This window comes from Portunus trituberculatus, chromosome 38 (genome assembly GCF_017591435.1).
Source record: "Portunus trituberculatus isolate SZX2019 chromosome 38, ASM1759143v1, whole genome shotgun sequence".
NCBI lineage: Eukaryota > Metazoa > Arthropoda > Malacostraca > Decapoda > Portunidae > Portunus > Portunus trituberculatus.
The window spans coordinates 24,072,993-24,093,877 of record NC_059292.1 but is presented as its reverse complement, the minus strand read 5'-3'; the positions used below and the strand labels follow the sequence as shown (position 1 = coordinate 24,093,877).

The 20,885-nt window shown below is 39.0% G+C and overlaps 1 protein-coding gene and 1 long non-coding RNA gene across 2 annotated transcripts; one reads left to right on the top strand and one right to left on the bottom strand.

Annotated features, from left to right (window-relative positions):
• Nucleotides 1-988: 988 nt before the first annotated feature.
• LOC123515107 (notchless protein homolog 1-like) lies at nucleotides 989-20,801 on the bottom strand. The gene is made up of 14 exons (XM_045273546.1): nucleotides 20,625-20,801; nucleotides 17,654-17,767; nucleotides 17,058-17,190; nucleotides 7,967-8,115; nucleotides 7,537-7,682; nucleotides 7,005-7,114; nucleotides 5,299-5,454; nucleotides 4,672-4,779; nucleotides 4,205-4,337; nucleotides 3,597-3,734; nucleotides 2,620-2,737; nucleotides 2,017-2,120; nucleotides 1,254-1,380; nucleotides 989-1,085 (listed from the first exon to the last, which is right to left on the bottom strand). The coding sequence occupies exons 1-14, from the start codon at nucleotides 20,642-20,644 to the stop codon at nucleotides 1,073-1,075; spliced, it is 1,569 nt and encodes a 522-aa protein (XP_045129481.1). The 5' UTR covers nucleotides 20,645-20,801; the 3' UTR covers nucleotides 989-1,072.
• On the top strand, nucleotides 4,210-5,446 carry LOC123515108. Its single transcript, XR_006677776.1, has 3 exons — nucleotides 4,210-4,347; nucleotides 4,599-4,799; nucleotides 5,309-5,446. It is a non-coding gene; the product is annotated as an uncharacterized LOC123515108 (long non-coding RNA).
• Nucleotides 20,802-20,885: the final 84 nt, after the last annotated feature.

Below are 20,885 nucleotides of genomic sequence, written 5' to 3'. Positions count from 1 at the left end.
ACAATATCTGGGTCACTGGCCATACCGGCTGAATGCTGCATTAGTATTACTAATATACCCTAGCTAGGTGGGCAAGGACATACATTGGTGGGTGAGGATGTTTTTATATAAGGCAGGAAGTCAGAGAGGCAAGGACAGGAAGGAAAGGAAGGAAGGAAAGGGGAGAAAACAGATTGGTTATGAGAGATAAACTGAGGCAAGAGAGAGTAGTCGCAGTGAAAGGGAAAGAGAGGCTTGACTTGGATGAGGTAAAATGAGTAATATGAATATTACTCATTTTACATTACACACAATGAGATGGAAAAATCTTTTAACTCTTTCATTGCTATTTGTTATATCTCTCTTTAATTACTAACCACTCTGAGACACACTTTTCTTTTATCTTAGGCCACCTTCAAGCATTGTGTGGCTAGAAATTACAAAATCCATCCTTTTTTATCCTCTTCTTTCTTCTAGATACTTAAAAAGACTCCATGCATTGCTTTTAATGCTGCAAATTGTTACATATCACAGTGAGGGTGAAACTAAATCTTATGTTTCCATTTCTCCGTTTCTAATTCTATTTCAACCTTGCTCGTAAATTGATGACTTCAGTACAGCCACTTTCAAGTAAAGAGCATCTACCCACCACACATATAGTCATAGTCAGTAGTTAGGTAACATACACCATATGGAAGTCTCCTGTATTGTGTTTGAATATTAATTGCTTTGATCTACTTCAAATCTGCCAGTTGTCCAGTTGTGTAAAGGCAGTCATTAGAACAAAGGAATTAAGATTCAGAAGACACAAAGTACAGTAAAATGTACAGCAGAAATTTACTTGACCTCTTACCATTGCTATGCTCCTGTGTGACACTTGATGCATTCAATAAGACTTACACAGGTCCTCAAGCCAACACTAACGTACTACTGATGAGGCTCTCCTCCCTATCCTACCCCTACTTCAAACCCTCACTTCTTGTTACATTGGGTAATCATATACAGTACATTAGGCATAGTATGGTTTATTCAGGGATGATACAAAATGTGATGGCAATGGTAATTTTGGAAAAACTTTTATGTAAGGTCATCCCTATCTTCTCCATCTGAAATAAAGATAATTTTGACAATGTGTTATATATATCAAATTTTAAGATTATTGTTATCTATTGCATTCATGTGCTATTTACTAAGGTGAAGTGAGATCATATGGCAAACATGTCACTCAGATGTGCAACAAATAACAATGGCAGTGTGTCAGGCTTAACACTCACATTTTCAGCACCTTGTCCTTGCCTCCACTCACCACACGCTGACCGTCGGGGGACCAGTCCACAGTAAACACCTCATCTGCATGCCCCGGGAGGTCTATCTCCATCTTCCTGGTAGCCACTGACCACACTGAGCACACAGACAGGCCAAGGTGAGGATAGCGAGCCATTTATAGATCAGCTAGTTCATGAGTCTGGCATTGCTGCATAATATTAACTTGGATACATGTTGACAACACCTAACCCTGTATCTCAGGAATGTAGTGCAGTGAAGCCTTGCTATTACAAATAAGTCCTACAAAGAGAAATGTTGTACAATGTGCTTTCCCAAAATGTTATAAAATTGGCATTAAAGTTTGCACAGTTCTAAACAAGTATAACTATGTTCTTTTTACAAACAAGAAGCTTCATTTAAAGATAAAAACTGAGGGAGATTAATCTCATTGGTTAGTCTTAACACTAATAAACTACAAAAGTAACCAAATCCTCCTGATATCCTATAATAAATAATAAAGCATCCTATCATTAAAGAAGTAACCTTTGACCCCCAGCCCTACCATAACCTTTACTTCCCCACACAGAACAGGAAGATTCACATGAAGCTCAGAAACAGCATGAGAAATCCTGCAATAACCTCCCACTCAGTATGTCAGCTCACTAGGTCACTCCTGCAACAGCCTTCCACTCAAAAGTCAGCTCACTAGCTCAGTCCTGCAACAGCCTCCCACTCGATATGTCAGCTCACTAGATCAGTCCTCCCACTCACCCTTCAGAGTGGAATCCTTGCTGCCACTAACCAGGAGGCGGGAGTCAGCTGACCACGCTATCTGGTACACACCTGTCACGTGCCCTCGCAGCACTCCCAGAAACCTAAGGCAATTACATGAAAATCATCAATGAACAATGACCAAAAATAGTTTTGGTTTATTAATCACAAAAAGAAGGAAGACTGAAAGGTATGAAGTTGCTTGCTGTACACAGGCTCCAACATTTTAAGAGAACTCACTGAAAGTGGTCTCAGTTGATGAATTGCTGGTAACATTTCATAGGCACTTATTGAAAAAAAAGGTCTAAGTTCATTAATTAGGATAACATAGAAGAGAATGAAAGTAACAGAAAAGAGTGAAGAGAGTGAAAAGTTAAGTTAATAGCTGTTCACTGGCATCAGCTACAGCATCCAGCACTGATGATATGATACTAGTATGAACAATGATTGATCAAGTGGCATTTTGATGAGTTAGTGGCAAAGATGATTAATCAAAACTGAATTCCAACAAAACTAAAGCAACAGTGAATAAAAAATTAAACGTCTAACTTTGATCACCAAATTACTGAAGATTAATTCATTACACAACAATAAGCAACTTACTTCCCAGTCAGGCCACTCCACAGCCTAATGCTCTTGTCAAAGGAGGCAGAGGCAATGATGCGTGTGTCTGGAGAGAACTTAACATCATTGACCAGCTGCTGGTGACCAGTGAGGCGCGCTGAGGAAACAGGAAGGACTTCAGCTTAGTATCCTTTTTATCACTTTCATGGAATGTTAGTAATTTTCTTCCTTACAGAATTAGTTTGAATGTGAAAACTGTGTGCCTAGTCTTGAGTATCTCCTTTTTTACAGGAGAATGCCATGATATATATATGTATGAGTGTATACTTTATTTAACTATTTTGCATGTACCTTTCTATGATAAAAAGATGAGGGAAATGACTAGTACAGAAAAATTCCATTTTTTTTTTTTTTTTCACAGGACACTATCAAATAACAGACTGTAATGTGTACACTTTATTTTTCTTTTTGCATGTCCTCTTTTTGTTATGTAATATGAGGAAATATACTAGTACAGACAAATCATGCATCATATTCCATTTCCTAGCAAGACATGGAATTACACAATGGAATCTATAATGTATTCATAATATTCCAGGCATTGCAGAACAGATGTTTTCCTCAAGAATTGAAAATGAACAAATAAAGAGAATGATGAAGGATAAAACTTGCAGATAAAAACATAGTGGCAGTAAAGTATGTAAATAAATGAATAAAAAAATAATTAAATAAAAACCTGGCAGAAAGACATACAGCTAGGATAGTAATGTACACAGTTATGAATCAAATTAAGATGGAATTTTGCATTGAGAGAGAGAGAGAGAGAGAGAGAGAGAGAGAGAGAGAGAGAGAGAGAGAGAGAGAGAGAGAGAGAGAGAGAGAGAGAGAGAGAGAGAGAGAGAGAGAGAGAGAGAGAGAGAGAGAGAGAGAGAGAGAGAGAGAGAGAGAGAGAGAGAGAGAATGTACTACTTTCTCCTTTTCTTCTACTAATAAAACATACATTTCCCAAAACTCACCTATGGGTTTCTTGTCTCTTGAAGGCTCCCAGAGGAATAAAGTGAAGTCATCCGAGCCAGAAGCAAGCCTCTCCACTCCCCCAGCACAGGTCAACACCTTCTTGTACTGGGTAAGGGCACACTGCTGTCTCTGCTCAGCTGTGAACACAAATCAGTCACCATAGCCTCACACACTTCACATGCATCCAAAGCTACATTTAGAAATACTGCAGATTAGTAACACTGAAGGACATTGTGATACTATTCAGTCGTTGTTGTTGTTGGTTGCCACCCAAGAGGGGTGACGCGGGCCTTTGGTCATGGCCCACAGACTATTCAGTCTAAACTTGTCTATCTATATACCAGAACAAAATCCCCACACAGGGTAGACCAGACAAAGCACCACACACTCATACAATCATTCACACTCTTAAACAGGCAGACAAAGCAAATTATTACATGTTTCAGACTTTTACCTAGGCATTAATTATTTGGAATTTTACAAGTACATCTCAGACATGATACATTACATGATTACCCAATCAAATTTACCGTAACCGCCAACAAGGCAGTGTTTTGTTGAAGAATTACTGTTTAAATGAGAAATTCACAGCATGAGCACTACTCACGTGATGGTACCTCTGGCCTGGCCTTCATGAGTGCTTCAGGGCTGCAGGCACCTGTTCTTAATACATAGTCAGTGTTGAGGGCCAGTGTGTTGACCCAGTGGCCATGGCCTTGCAGTGTACGGCACATCACACCCTGAAGAAAAGTTGAGTGAGAAGCAAATTATTTTGTGTGTTCTGTGACAATGCATATACATATTAAATTGTAACAAAAAGGCAAATAACTACTTTATAAATTGTTATGCCTAACAGGGACATAAATTCTTTGCTGTGTGCAGTAACTAACTAATAAAGTGCAGAACTATTTTATAATAAAGCAACATCATTGTTTCCTTAACAATGAAAAAGATAGGCATATATCAATCCTATTCCTTACATGTTCTGGATTATCTTTCAGTGACTGAATTAGTTTCAGAAGTCAGGAAAACAACCTATGAGGCCAAAATAGCACACCTGTAGCAGGCACTCACATCAGTGGCTCTCCAGACTTTGATGGTTCTGTCCTGAGAGGCAGAGTACAAAAGCCCCTCACCACTCCAACGTAATGCTGTCACACTTTGTAGGTGATTGGACAGTATCTGGTGGAAAATATCTCATTGTAAGACTTATGTACACGCTTTTGTTACTGTTATATTTCTTCTCCACTTTGTAGTTTTAATAGGGAGAAAATTACAAATATAGTATAGCTAAGTTCATTGTTATTATCAGTTTCATCACAAGAGTATATCAATGATTGCATCATAATGACTTTGAAGAGTTATAGCAGAATATGAATGGACAGAGCAAGAACAATGAAGGAATAAACATAAATTTTGAGTTCATAATGTTTAACTTAATGCTACAATACATGTCACATTAAATACAAAAATAACATAAGGAAAGAAAAAAGAGAAAAAAAAACAACATGAAATTAACTGGAATAAAAAGAATTCCTTCTTCTTTTATGCTGTCTAAGAAAAAATTGAATACCTAAGCAAAAAAATAGACCCAAAAGAAAACAAAAAGGAAAGAAAAACTCTCATTTGATCCATTTAATATGAACTTGAAAAAAAGTTCTCATTTTATCCTACTTAAGAAGCTGACTTTTCCTTTCTTACCTTCTCACAGGAGCCCAAGCTGGTGTTCCAAATCCTCACATCGCCATCCTTCCCAGCAGAGGCCAAGCGTGTGCACTTCCCCGATGCAGCAAGGTGGAGTGGCTCCCAGCATAGAGAAGTGATCCATTGCTTGTGGCCAGTCAATGTTCGACCCAGCTTAGAGAAGCAACCAACACAGTGAGTGGTATGACAGTAAGAAAATTTATAGACATTGCAGTGTGTTGTTTTGAAAAAAATCGTTTTTTTTTTAAATCGAAAATAAAGAGGTATGTGGGTAATTTTTTTTCACTGATAGATGACTATTACATGATGTTACTGTAGTAGTTACAAGCGAATCGAACCATAAATAACTGCATGTAAAATAAAAAATCTTTTTTGAAAAGAACATTTTCCCTATAAACTTTGTCACCAGAGGGCAGATTTGAATTTTGTTGGTACATATCCGAAGTATTTGGTATAACAAAACTTTCCTCCTCATAGAATTTTGAATTTTTTATTTTGATGGCCATTATGAATTATATATATATATATATATATATATATATATATATATATATATATATATATATATATATATAAAATTCCATTGTGGCACAGAAAATAAATTTTTCCAAATTCTATGAGATGGAAATGTAGCAGCTTCATTGAGCTTCAAAATGATACCTCAAAACTAAAAATCAACTGAGAAATGTGGGAGAAGATACGATTTGAATGATAAAAAAGTAAAAACTGAGAAAAGGGCAAAAAACCCCAGAGATGTCATTTTCGTCCTCTATGACCCTGTACATTTATTTGGGTTGGATATTTCGTGCTCATACACCACCATGTACATCATATATGTTTTTTAGGCATGTTTAGAATATTCTGTTAGACTCAAATGGCACCTGGCTCCCCCTACAATGACTGTAGGTATTAGTTGCTCGAAGGTGAGAGTGTCTCCTATCCGTGCATGGTCGGCACAACTTGTAATTTCCCCTTGCACTGTTTGTTTAGACATTGTAAGGCAAAAAAGCAGATAAAATAGGCTGGATTTTGTCTTGTAAGGCATGAAACGATGGGTGAGATACTCTATACATTCTCCTCCCATCGCAGTCACATGGACACTGAGATTGTAGGGGAGAGGGTGTGTTCCTGTGTATGCCATAGTACTGAATTTGCCAGTGCCCACCTTTCCTTACCAAAGAAACCACTTTTCATGGCTTTTTCCAGGCTTATTATCATTATTTATGGTACAGTGAGCAAGCAGAGGGAAGCCCCGGGCTGCGGTGGGCGTGGCAGGGGCCCTTTAAAGTTTGAATAAATTTATTTTAGCGTATTTCCCCAAAATACTCCACCACTATGTTGCCATATGTTCTGGGATGCTCTGGTGGTGTTTTGGTGATTTTCAATATTTTTCAGATTTTTCGGTACCATGGCCACTGGACGGTCTCCTTAAAATGTGACTGGTTACTCTACCATTTGGGAATGTGTGGTCAGATAAACTACATACATAGGCTACCTTATTCTTTAGTGTTTACATACTACCTGTTTCTGCATATTATGGTAATGTTCTCATGGAAGATAACTGAGACGAAGACCCTATTCAAACACACATACAGAATAATCCTAACAATTCTTAAGTTACATGGACAAAATTAACCCCATACCCTTGTTCAGTACGGCTGGAGAAAACAGTTCACAAAATAACAAAACCAGTCTGGCCTCACTTGTTTTCCAGTTTTAGGATCCCATATGAAGATCTGGCCAGCCTTGCAGCCTGAGGCCAAGCGCTCCCCATCTGTGGACCAAGCAGTGACCAGCACCCAGTGTTTGTGGCCTGAGGGAAGAAGCACATTAGCAATTAAAGGTTAAAGCATGCCATATTCATAAAGTGTAGGTGATGGGCAGGTAACACAACCTATTCCATGGCCTTGGGATATGGAGTAGGCTGGTTACTTCCTTTCTTCATTGCAACTGAAACTCTTATGGGCCAGTAACCATTTATAGCCTAGTGAACCAGAGTGTACAGTCACAAGAAAAATATCACAATTGTGAGCCAGCATTCAAACTCAGGACTTCTTGCACTGAAATCAGATGCATTATTTTCTGAACCACTACACTCCTACATAACCAATAGTGGATGAAAACACAGACCAGAAAAAATCCAACAGGGGAAAAAAAAACTAGTCCATTAGTATACTGAAGAGAGAAAAGCATTTTTCCTTTAATTTGATTTTAAACATTTCCATAAAACATTACCTTTACAAGTGAAATGAGGAGTCTCAGTGTTAACATCCCAGAAACGTACAGTGGTGTCCCCAGAGCCTGAGGCTAAGTGTTGCCCATCAGGACTGAAGGCAGCTGACAGGACAGCCTCGGCATGTCCTGGGAGAGATGATGTGCACCTGAAACCAATTCAGAAAACCTTCAACTTCAAACATTTACCATAAGTACAGAATGCCAATTATCTCCATATATATGCTATGAAGTGCTGCATAAATTATAACTTTAGATATATAACATTAACTTTAGGGAGTGACACATATATAGAACAAAGCCTCTGAATATGTCAAAAGAGTGCAAAATGACCTTTAACATCAAGCATACATCATAAAGTACAAATGCTTCAATCTACATAAAGGCATCAAGATCATGTCCTGTCAACACCACTTATGCTCCGAACCCTCACCTGGACACAGCCCGCACTCGGAATACAGCTTGGGGTTGGTACAAGATAGTCAGCAATCTCTCCTCACTGGCTGAGCTATCCAGTGCTGCTCTCAATGAGCTGGTTATCTCCTTCTCATTCACAAAAAAACTGTATGGTGTCTCATCTTCCTGTGAAATAGAGATACCTTACATGGCTTGAAAGAACATTTTTTTTCCTATTACTAAAATTGTTTTTATCAGACAAAGGATTAAAAACTGCTACTATATACTAAACTTGTATTCTTAGATTTATCTGTCTATGCATTGGAAGGCAGGTTAAGAAGAGCACTATGAGGGATAACGCTCTGAGAGGAAAATTGTATGAATGGAGATCTCATAAAGTAATACAGGTAACTCTTGATTTACGTGTATTTAATTTACGCGTTTTTGTTAGTACGCGACCGAAAAATATTATAATTAATTAAATTTGCGCGATCGGTTTGCTTATATGTGATTTGGCTCAACCGCATTTTCAAACTGAGCGCCAGACGCAATTTCAAACTGCGTGCCAGAGAATGGACAGCAATGGCGAGTGCTTGTGAGGGGTGAAGACATTGGCATCCTGCGTTTATTTTTTTACTAGTGTTTACTTTTATAACGTGGGGTTATTTTTGATAAGTGGATTTTGATAAAGTGGAAAAGCTCAGAGGAAGATGGTGAGTGACTGATGTGAGTGGTGAAGGCAGTGATGCAGTGAGTGTTGTGTTTACATATTCTTTGTTTTGTTGTTTTCTCTTATTATTTTTTGCTTTCGCTTATTATTTCTTGCTTTTCCCTTTACTTTAAATACACTTCTAGTATTCAGAATGGTAAATGATAAAAACATGCTAATTTAGCCAAATAAATAGAGTATTTTGTACAAATTTTTTTTGGACCACATCTCTCATCCCCCCTATTATCTATTGTTTCTTATGAGAATTACAAGTTTGTTTTACGCAAATTTTGAAATACGTGATGCCTCTTGTAACGCATCTATCGTGTAAATCGAGAGTTACCTGTACAGTAATACTCTGCTTAACGAACGTTCGTCTAACGAATTTCTGATTTAACATACTATATGAAGTTAGACCAAAAAGTCTGCATAAAGTACAACCACATACGTTTTAGTGAATTTTCTGGGTTTGAATTTGCTGGGTGAGGGACCGAACGCAGCAGCTTCGCTGTGATTGGCTGGCTCCCCACCTGTCTCTAGCGCTCCTGGAGCTGGATCCAAGAAACTTTAACAACGTCAGAGCAACCTCCTGCCGATAAATGGCATCCATGAACACTTGGAAGGACGGTAATGAGGTTGCTCTCAGGTTTCTGGGAACTGTCTTATACAGGTTGAACCTCCCAAATCCGACAACCACCAGACCTTAGAATTGCCAGACCATGGAAAATTCCAAACTATAGGCAGTCCCCAAAACACCCTCTATATACTTACCCTGCATTATATAAGTGTAGCTGTAACATTGTTTTGATATATGATAGTTGTACATGAAAATATACATGCAGAAGTATATAGAAAACACGTTGTTGTAAATCAAGTTCAGCATGGAAAATTTTTGCCTGCGCCATTATCATCTCGCCAGACACAGGGACGTTACCAGCGCGCCGAAGCCTAAACCACTGTATGAGAGCACTGTCTAAATCACTGCTTTTACCCTGCTTAAGTGTTCTACGAACCTCCATGTTCTTCTTGCTTTCACACTCACTGTAAAACTTGAGAAGTTGATTTTTCTGCTTTTTATATAGACGGTTGATGAGGCAATGTTGTACTGTTGGCATAGGGTCTGCACTGAAGCACCTTTATCTAGCTTCCTCAATAGGTCCACTTTCTGTTGCACTGATATTGTCATATGTTTGCACTTTTTCTTTAGTTCCCACACAACACTATCACTTCCTGGTTGCTTGGAAGCCATGTTTAGGGGCAAATATTACAGAAAAAAATGTTTATGCACCTGGGGGGGGGGTGGTACTTGCAATGAGTGGCAGCGTGGTACTGATCCAAATTTGACCCAGAATGCCCGGGCTCCAAAACACAGTACAGTGCTGCCGCGTCCTACCGGCAGTCCGGCAAATTACTCCGGCCAATTAAAAAATTCCGACAAACAAAAATTTTGCCAGATTACAGGTGTTGCCGGATGAAAGAATACCGGATTAAGGAGGTTCAACCTGTACATGCATTTATGTTCACAAAACAACATTTCTATTAGCTTTTTACAAACCTTGACCTCAAGAAAGGATTGTTTTGTAATGCATTAAGTGAAATCTTACATGGAATACCAAATAATAAAGCAGAGCTGAGATCAACCATAGACAAGGCGGAGACTTCTTTTTCTTGTGACCCTTTTAGCTTGTGTGGTGCTTTGACCACGATATTTATGTTTTCACTCCTCTATTGCCTGCTGTAATGGATATCGTATCTTAGTATTCATATACACTCATGCCATGAGGATAACCTCGATTCCGTGGCACTGAGTGATAGTGAATTACTAGTGAAATACCCCGGTATTTCATTAGTAATTCACTATCACTCAGTGCCACGGAGTCGAGGTTACCCTCATGGCATGAGCGTATATGAATACTAAGATACGATATCCATTACAGCAGGCAATAGAGGAGTGAAAACATAAATATCGTGATCAAAGCACCACACAAGCTAAAAGGGTCACAAGAAAAAGAAGTCTCCGCCTTGTCTATGGTTGATCTCAGCTCTGCTTTATTATTTGGTATTCCATGTAAGATTTCACTTAATGCATTACAAAACAATCCTTTCTTGGGAACAAGGTTTGTAAAAAGCTAATAGAAATGTTGTTTTGTGAACATATATACATATATAAGACAGTAACACCACCTCGTGTTCCCAGAAATCTGAGAGCAACCTCGTTACCGTCCCTCCAAGCGTTCATGGATGCCATTTCATGGCAAGAGGTTGCTCTGACGTTACAGTTTCTTGGATCCAGCAAACTTTGATCCGCTCCTGCACAAATCACAGTGGAGCTATCAGTGAGAGAATTTGTACGTAGCTCCTCTAACTTCCAATGACTCATATGACATCATATAAGTAGTGGTACACGGTGGCTTAATATGCTGCCAAACGTATCTTTAATTTTCTTTTTTTAACCTATATGGTATGTTGAGGACCAGCCCAGAACGCATCCCCCCCTATTTCCATTATTTCCTATGGGAAAATTATGTCCGCTTAACGAATTTTCGCTCTACAAACAGCTTTGACACCCCCTATCCTGTTCGTTAAGCAGAGTATTACTGTACTTTACATTTTTTTTTAATTATTATTTTCATGTATTTTCATTTCTGTAGGGGTGACTTTTGACGTGCTGGAACGCATTCCATATTATTACATGTTATAATGGGTTCGGTATATGGTAATTTTGATTTATGGTAAGGTTTTCAGGAATGCATATCTACCGTATAATGAGGACTTACTGTAATGAAGAATAAAGAGGAAAAAGATCTGGGAGTGATTATACAGGAAAATTTGAACCCAGAAAAACACATAACCAAGATATTTGGATTCTCATATAAAATGTTGACTAGTACAAGAGTGGCATTTCAATTTATGGACAACAATATGATGGAATATGTAGCTGTGGTGTGGTCTCTGAGCTCCAAAAAAAGCTATAAGATGATTAGAATGGATACAGAAGATTGCTACAAAGATGGTGCCGGAACTAAAGGACTTAACATATGAAGAAAGGCTGAAGGAAATGGGACTACCAACCTTACAAGATAGAAAAGAAAGAGGAGATCTCATAACAATGTATATACAAGATAGTCAATGGCACTGAAAAGATAAACAAGGAAGATGTGGTGCTGGTGAAAGATGATGATGGAAGTACAAGAGGTCATGTAAATATCAGGATGAGGCAGTGTGTGAAGGATATTGGAAAATACCGTTTTCCACACAGAATGGTGGAGAAGTGGAATGCATTGAATAATGAAGTTGTTACAACACATAATGTGCATAACTTTAAGGAAAAATTAGATAAATGGAGATGAGACACTATGAGTCCCGCTCGAACCCTGTACAATACAACTAGGTAAATACACACACACACACACACACACACACGGCCCGGTAGCTCAGTGGTTAGAGCGCTGGCTTCACAAGCCAGAGGACCGGAGTTCGATTCCCCGGCCGGGTGGAGATATTTGGGTGTGTCTCCTTTCACGTGTAGCCCCTGTTCACCTAGCAGTGAGTAGGTACAGGATATAAACCGAGGAGTTGTGACCTAGTAGTCCCGGTGTGTGGTGTGTGCGTGGTCTCAGGCCTATCCGAAGATCGGAAACAATGAGCTCTGAGCTCGTTCCGTAGGGTAACGTCTGGCTGTTTCGTCAGAGACTGCAGCAGATCAAACAGTGAATTACACACACACACACACACACACACACACACACACACACACACACACACACACACACACACACACATAGCAGCATGTAGAAGTGGGATGTAATTTGAGGGGTTGTGGCCTTGCTGTCCCAGTGTGTGGTGTATGGTGTGGTCTCAGTCTTACCCAAAGATCGGTCTATGAGCTCTAAGCTCATTCTGTAAGGTAAAAGGCTGGCTGGGTGACTAGCAGCCAACCATGGTGAATTAAACACACACATACACACACACACACAATTACACTGAGTTGAATGTATCTGTATTTTTATGCTTATGTTTTCATTCTGCTTTTTACAGGTTGTCCTAGTCGAAGATCAGTCTATGAGCTCTGAGCTCGCTCCGTAATGGGGAAGACTGGCTGGGTGACCAGCAGGCAACTGAGGTGAATTACACACACACACACACAAGTGAAAATGGAGAGTGGTCCCTAGTCGAAGAGTGTCGGCGGTGTTTTGTTTTGTTTTGGCTGAAACAGCTGGAGATAGAAATCATGCAATCTACGCCTAGAAATTTGAGAGACTTTGAGGGGTTCGTGACCACTCCAAGTGGACTAGATAAATTAGACACGGATTCCAGAATTCAGGCATTAGAAAGTAAGTTTTTAAATATTAGATCCATAGAAGAAAAATTAGATAGTCATAGCAGAGAACGATACCTTCAAAAAAGAAATCTATATGCTAACGAGAGAGAATAAAGAGCTATTGAAGGAGAAAGTGGAAATGGAGAAAGAAAATCAACATCTAAGGAAACAATGTGATGAGATGAAGGCTAAACTCCTCGAAATGGAAAAGAAAATATCCGAAGGAGACTTGGGGAAGGAGGAATGCCTTAACCTAATTGATGCCAAAATGAAGGAAGTGAAACATGAACACCAAGAAGTACAAAAGTCCTTTAAGGAGATAATGAAAAAGCAAGAAGAAGAAAATAAAGCGATTACACAGAATGAAATGGTAAAGGCATTGAAGGAAAATAAGTATGTGGTGAGAGATATTGCCGAAAAGAAAAAATGCCTGATCATAACAGGTTTGAGGGAGGAAACTAACCGGAACTGGCAAGATAGGAGGGATAAGGAAAATGACAGGTTTAAGTTTTTACTAAATAAGATCTCCAAGGAGGAAGAATGCCTATATGCTGAGGTAGAGGAAAGTGTGAGACTAGGAGCTTTTGAAGAAGGCAAGAGTAGACCATTAAAATTGAAGTTAAAGTCTCAGGTGGCAGCCGAGGCCTTGCTGAGGAGGGCCTGGAAACTTGAAGACTACGAGGAAACCAAAACAATTTACATAAGATGAAATATGACACAGGATGAAAGAATGAAAATGAAAGAGCTTGTAACTGAAGTGAGAGAGAAGAATAAGGAAAGAACCGAGGAGGAAAAGACCAAGTTTTTTTTGGAGGATGAGAAATGGGAGGTTGAAGAAGTGGTGGATAAAACAGACGGAATAGACATTACATTGACTAAAACATGGAAGAAAGAGATTAGGAATGGAATTCAAGTGATATACACGAATATAGATGGATTTCTGTCTAAGAGGCTAGAATGTATGGATTACCTAAGAAACAATGAACCGGACATAATGTGTGTGGTGGAAACAAAGTTAAGGCCTGAAATAAAGCTAGATTGGTTTGATGTAAAACACTACAAAGTATGGAGAAATGATAGAAAGAATAAAGGAGGTGGTGGTATAATGGTTTTTACTAAGAAGGATCTGATAGTGAAGGAGGTGAACTTTAGTAAGGGAAATGAGGAAGTGATAAGTATGCTTATAACAGATGGTAAGAGGGACATTAATATTATAACAGTATACATACCACCCAGAACCAGTGCTTGGAACTATGAACAGTATCAAATGGTGATGAGAAATACTCTAGACAGAATGAAGCAGGAACTCATCAGAAAGGATAGAGTGATGATAGTCGGGGACTTTAATTGTAAGGAAATAGTGTGGGAAGACTACGAAGTGGTGAATGGTGGTAAAAAATAACTTGATGACACAGTGGGTGAGATCACCAACAAGGTGCAGGGGACAGGATGTTGCAGCAAGGTTGGATTTGGTATTTACCAGGGGCATCTCCCTAAAAGAGGAAATTGAACATGAATGTCCCTTGGGGAAAAGCGACCATGATGTCCTAAGTTTTGAGCTGGATACAGAATTAAGCACGGAAAAGAGTGTGGAGCACAGGGAGGAAAAATTAAATTATGTTAGGGCAAATTATAACCATATAAGAGAGTTCTTTAATGAAATTGACTGGTCTGTGATATACCAGGAAAGGGATATGCAATTGAAATACGATAAATTTATGGATTTATATAACTCTGCTGTGAAGAAGTTTGTGCCATATCACAGAAAGAGGACTTTAAATAATAAACAGTGGTTTAATAGAAATTGTGAAGAAGCAAAAAAGAACAAAGAAAAGGCATGGAAGAAACTTAAGAAAAACAGTGAAGTATTATCAAGAGAAGTCTACAAAACAGCAAGGAATAGATATGTTGAAGTAAGGAGAACAGCACAAAAGGAATATGAACAGAGAGTGGTGGAAAACTGTGATAGTGACCCAAAAATGTTTTCCAAATTCATAAATGGAAAACTAAATAAAAGGGAGGCAATAGAAAAAGTAAAAGATGGGGAAGAAGTATATGAGGATGCTAGAGATATAGCTGAAATATTGAACGACAACTTTTGCAAAGTGTTTACAAAGGAGGAGCATTTTACAGGAGGAAGGCCTACGGAAATAAAGCAAATGCAGGACATCATGGTTACTAAGGAAGATGTAAGGAAAATTATAAGTAACTTGGATATTAATAAATCAATGGGGCCTGATGGCATATCTGGGAGGTTGCTGAAAGAATGTAAGGATCAATTGTTGAACCCCATATTTGATATTGTGGAAACCTCCATACGAACAGGAATAGTCCCGAAAGAGTGGAAAAGAGCTGACATTGTGCCTATATATAAGAATGGTAGTAGAATGGAACCGTTAAATTACAGACCAGTATCGTTGACTAGTATATTGTGCAAGGTATGTGAAGAAGTAATTAAAGCTAAGTGGAGTGAGTATCTAGAAAGTGAAAACATTCTGAGTGAAAGGCAGTTTGGTTTCAGAAAAGGAAGATCGTGTGTATCCAATTTATTATGTTTTTATTCAAGAGTGACTGACATACTACAACATAGAGAGGGATGGGTGGATGCTATCTACCTGGACTTGAGAAAGGCCTTTGATAAAGTGCCACACAATAGACTGATGTGGAAACTAAAGAAGATTGGAGGAGTAAGTGATAAACTAGCAAAATGGATGGAAAATTACTTAGTGGGAAGAGAAATGCGAACAGTGGTGAAAGGAAAGAAGTCCGAGTGGAAAAAGGTAACCAGTGGAGTTCCACAAGGGTCAGTGCTTGGTCCCATCATGTTTTTGATTTATGTTAATGATATGCCAGTAGGAATTGACAGTTACATGAATATGTTTGCGACGATACTAAAATTATGAGGAGAGTAAAGAATGTGGAAGATTGTAACAAGTTACAGGAAGATCTTGATAAAATATATGAGTGGAGTAAAGAGTGGCAGATGGAATTTAATATAAACAAGAGCCATGTTATGAAAATGGGAAGAAGTAGATACAGACCAAACAGGGATTACAGGCTGGGTGATGAGAAAATTGAAGAGACCAATGAGGAGAAAGACCTAGGAGTAACCGTGCAAAACACTTTGTCACCGGAGAAACACATTAACAAGATATTTGAGAAAACATATAACATGCTTCAAAATATTGGTCTTGCATTCCACTACCTAGATGAAGGAATGATGAAGAAGATACTATGAACTTTAATAAGACCCCAGTTAGAATATGCAGCTTGCGTCTGGTCACCACATATGAAGAAAAATGTGAAGAAGGTGGAAAGGGTACAGAGGCTGGCAACAAGGATGGTACCAGGACTCAGGGAGTTAGACTATGAGGAAAGGCTGAGGGAACTGGGGTTGACCACATTAGAAGAGAGAAGAACAAGGGGAGACATGATAACTATGTATAAATTGGTGAACAAGATTGACATATTGGACAGAGAGTTGATAAAGGTGACCGACCACAAGTAATCATCTCCGAAGACATGGAAAAAAACTAATAAAAGACATCTGTCTAAATGACGTGAGAAAGTACAGTTTCCCGCATCATAGTATTGATAAGTGGAATAAACTGAGCAGTGATGTCGTTGACGCAGTGTGTGTCAATCAGATGAGAGATATGACAGGAGTGGCCAAGGAGGCAGGACACAGAAAGCTTAGCTCGGGCCCTGTAATACACAAATAGGTAAATAGAAATAGGTAAACACACACACACACACACACACACACACACACACACACACACACACACACACACACACACACACCCGTAGCTCAGTGGTTAGAGCGCTGGCTTCACAAGCCAGAGGACCGGGGTTCGATTCTCCGGCCGGGTGGAGATATTTGGGTGTGTCTCCTTTCACGTGTAGCCCCTGTTCACATAGCAGTGAGTAGGTACAGGATGTAAATCAAGGAGTTGTGATCTTGTTGTCCCGGTGTGTGGTGTGTGCCTGGTCTCAGGCCTATCCGAAGATTGGAAATAATGAGCTCTGAGCTCGTTCCGTAGGGTAACGTCTGGCTGTCTCGTCAGAGACTGCAGCAGATCAAACAGTGAAACACACCTGCTGAAGGAGAGCATTGAGGATCTGTTGTAGTTTTTCCCGTGGTAGGTTCAAAGGCAATTCCACAGGAGGTCCAGCTGCCTCGCCTGACTCAGACTGGAACTGAGCAAGCACATTCTCTTTATCCTCTAGGCTGCAAAGATACAACAACATTTAATTTCTTGTACAATCTAGACTAAAAGAGGTAAATAACATTTTGTTAGCAGAATATATCTTCCTGTGAACTGTTCTGCTTTGTAGCTATTGCTTCTTAGGTCACCCACTCCTTGCCTCTGTTATCACTTGCACTACTACTTCTTTCCACAATGATGAATCCCTGGTCCTTTTTTTCCTAACTCTGTTAAAAATCTTTCAACACATTTTATTGTAAAACTACAAAGACCACTAATATGTCTGTTAATGTTCATTCTCTATAAATACATTCACAGTATAAAAGTTGACTGTTATACACAGAATAATCTTATTTTGAAAAGATACAAAATATAAAACAGTGTTGTGCATCAGTATGTAGCAGTATATATATAATTACTCATGTTACAAGTAGTGTTGAAGTATACATTTTTCTCAGTACATCCCAGCAAGACAGCAGCTCTTACCTATCATCATCATCCATCCCTGTTGTCTTCTTCTTGGTTGGCTTCTCAGTTAGTGAAGGACTAATTTCCTCATCACTGTCCTCCTCCTCCTCTAAGATGCGCTTATTGCCTTCTCTGTAACCCACAAAAAGAGGTCATTAATTCACCTGGTTTGCCACCCTTAGCTTCCAAACTAGGATAAATACAACATACAGACTGTAGTATAATAAAAAGTAGCAATGGCAATGGGCATGCTAGTCAGTCATAATGCTGGACTGCAAAATTGACGATTAAAACTAGGAGTGGACTGGAAAATGTACCCATATGGAACTATGACAAAGTACTAGAGTTAATATTGTAGCACAGCATTATGCAGGATATGTAGGTTGAGTCCACAAAATCATATAGAATATCACCAAGAATGTCATGAAAGGCTGATTTGAAAGCTGCAAGAGAATTTAGATGAACACACCTCAAAGGGAAATAACAAGATATAAGATCAACAGAATTGTATTGGTGAGCAATTTTGAATTGGCGACCACAAGTGTGATTATAGGATGCTGGACTGAATAAATCCTCTGGAGAGGTGGATCACTCAGAGTGAAAGATTTTCCAATACTAGATTAAGTCTGAATGAGTCAGGCATTCACAAACAGAATAAAGGTTAAGAGCCAAAATAATGCTACTTATAAAACAGCCAGTCTGTCTATATTTTCAGTCCATGAACTCTGAAAAGATTTAAGCATCTTTAAGTTATCTAGATATCTGGTGTTCCATAAACAAGAACACAATCCCAGTACAGGCTGTTTCAGACTGGAGATGAAGCATACGACACACGAGGTGTGAAGCTGCATGACTTAAAATTGCTGCAGTGTATTTTCAATAGGAGTGTTCACACTGGATGTGAAACTTTGGGGTGCATGCAAACCACACCGCACACACCGATTCCAAGATTGCTGGGCAGGCAACTTTTCTGGCCATAGCATTGATGGGTCATGCCCCTTGGGACTCCCATCTTTGTGCTTTCGTCTCCAGTACATCCATCCAGAGGCATACCTTTTTTTGACCACACTGACCTGACTCCTTAACTCTCCCTCACTCACACACTGTCCTTCACCGTGAACTGATAGATTTCCTGTGGTGGGTGCCTTGTTTCTTAATATCTTGTTCACTGAATGATAGAACTTCAGAGAACTGAGCTGGAGTCAGTCTGAAATATTGTCCAAATTTCCCTCAATCATTTCTAGCTCTTAAATAAGATGATATTCACCACATTCCAGTAGTTTCATATTTGCTTGATATACCCAATTCCTTTTTCCTCTTATTATTCAAGGCTAAAGATAACATTAATAACTCCTCTTCCTCCACCTCCTCCACATCAAGAACTGTCAAGTCAACCAGCCTCCACCACAGCGAATGTCTCGCCTAGCATCACATCCAGTGTGAACATAACCATACCAACCACAGTCAGCCCGACTTCTGTGGGTTGTGTGCATCATCTCCAGTATGAAAAGGCCTTAAAGGTCTGACATATGTAATAAAAAGAGACAGCAGGAAATTCTTTGACCTGTAAATGGATGCTTTTAACAGGTTTCCAACAAAATCCGCAGCTTTGTTTACAATTGATCTTATGTGAGTATGAAAACATAAAGATATGTCAATTGTTACACTGAAGTCCTTGTGACCATTAACCCCTTCAGTACTGGGACATATTTTCACCTTGAGATTTGTTTACGATTAGATAATTTTATTGACATTAGGAAGGGTCTATGGAAGTCAGAAGATTAATGGCTAAAGTCTTCACTAAATTAACCCCCACACAAGTTTCTGAAGCTGTATAAAACCAGTAAACAGTAACCAGAATGAATATGGAAACACGTCATGGTACTCAAGGGGTTAACTTTATCTATGTCTTTATCAATTAGAGAGTAGTTGTTATATGATGACATCCTGCACAACACACAAGATCCTCTACTACTAGAACCTAATACTTAGAGAAGAAACACTTTTGAGTTACGTTTATTCTTTATTAGGTTTTCAGACTTCATTCTGCCAAGGAAAGGTTCTCTACAAAGTCTACTCTTACCTAGATTCTTACATAGATGAAGCCTAGAGCCCCATCTAGAAGCAGATGAAACCTCCAACCAGGACTGCAGGTGAAGACAACTAGAGGTATGGCATAATGGTTGGCTAATGTGGTTTCATCAAAACTCCAAGAAGCCCTTCACACAAACTCATAAAGAACATCACCCAGAGAAGTATCAAGTTGGAGTTTAAAAGCAACAACAGAAGATGCAGTGACAACATGCTCAGGCAGCTCATTCCAAACAAATAACACCCTAATCGAAAAAAAACGAGCCCTGACTTCTGTGTCCCAGCGAGGAATGGCCAGCTTGTAGGAGTGACCTCTTGTTACACTCAATTATAAATACCTACCATATTGTCCTTCAACATTACAATGGTATAGATAAATGTTTTTTCTCCTGCACACACACACACACACACAGATTGCACTGTGTGAAACGATTAAAACACCACAATTATATAAACTAAAAAGCATAGTTTGTCAGTAATACATACACAAGCCCTCAATCTGTGGCTCTCTAGTTCTACCAGCACTATAAGTTACATAGTCAATCACCAACCCACTGGCCACACCACAAGTGGCACCACATGTAGCTGAGGTCAATTGACTGAAATGTTTAATAACGAGGCAAATCCAACAAATTTGAATGGTAACTTGCATATGAAAACATTTCTAGACATACCAAATGAACTTAAGAATTGAGAAATCTTAGAATTAGTATTTAGTTTCAATACATCAACTATATCTTCTCTTGTTGGGCAGTGAAGGGAGCTACAAATTTTATACATTACGATAAATAGTTCCTAGTTCCAGGCAAGATTCCAGCCAACAGAAAATATCTTCCGTAATTATCTTGTTTATTACAAATAGGTTAGAAAAGTGACAACAACAGCAAGGTCTACGTACAGCATTTTGTCAGGAAGCATCTGTGTCCCTCCTATTGGAAGCCCCCGATGGTCACGAGAGGCACAAGACAAGGCGGTGCTACCTGAGTCTTCACCGCCGCGTGGGTTTGTTTACATGTGTTGGGTCACTGATCGTCTTTCATCACCTCCCACTCACAATGATTTCTTTTTTTCTCTCTTATGTACCCTGCCCTTCAGTAGTTTTTTTTTTCTTAATCATATGTATATATTTTAACTTGTTTTAGTGTGTGTGTGTGTGTGT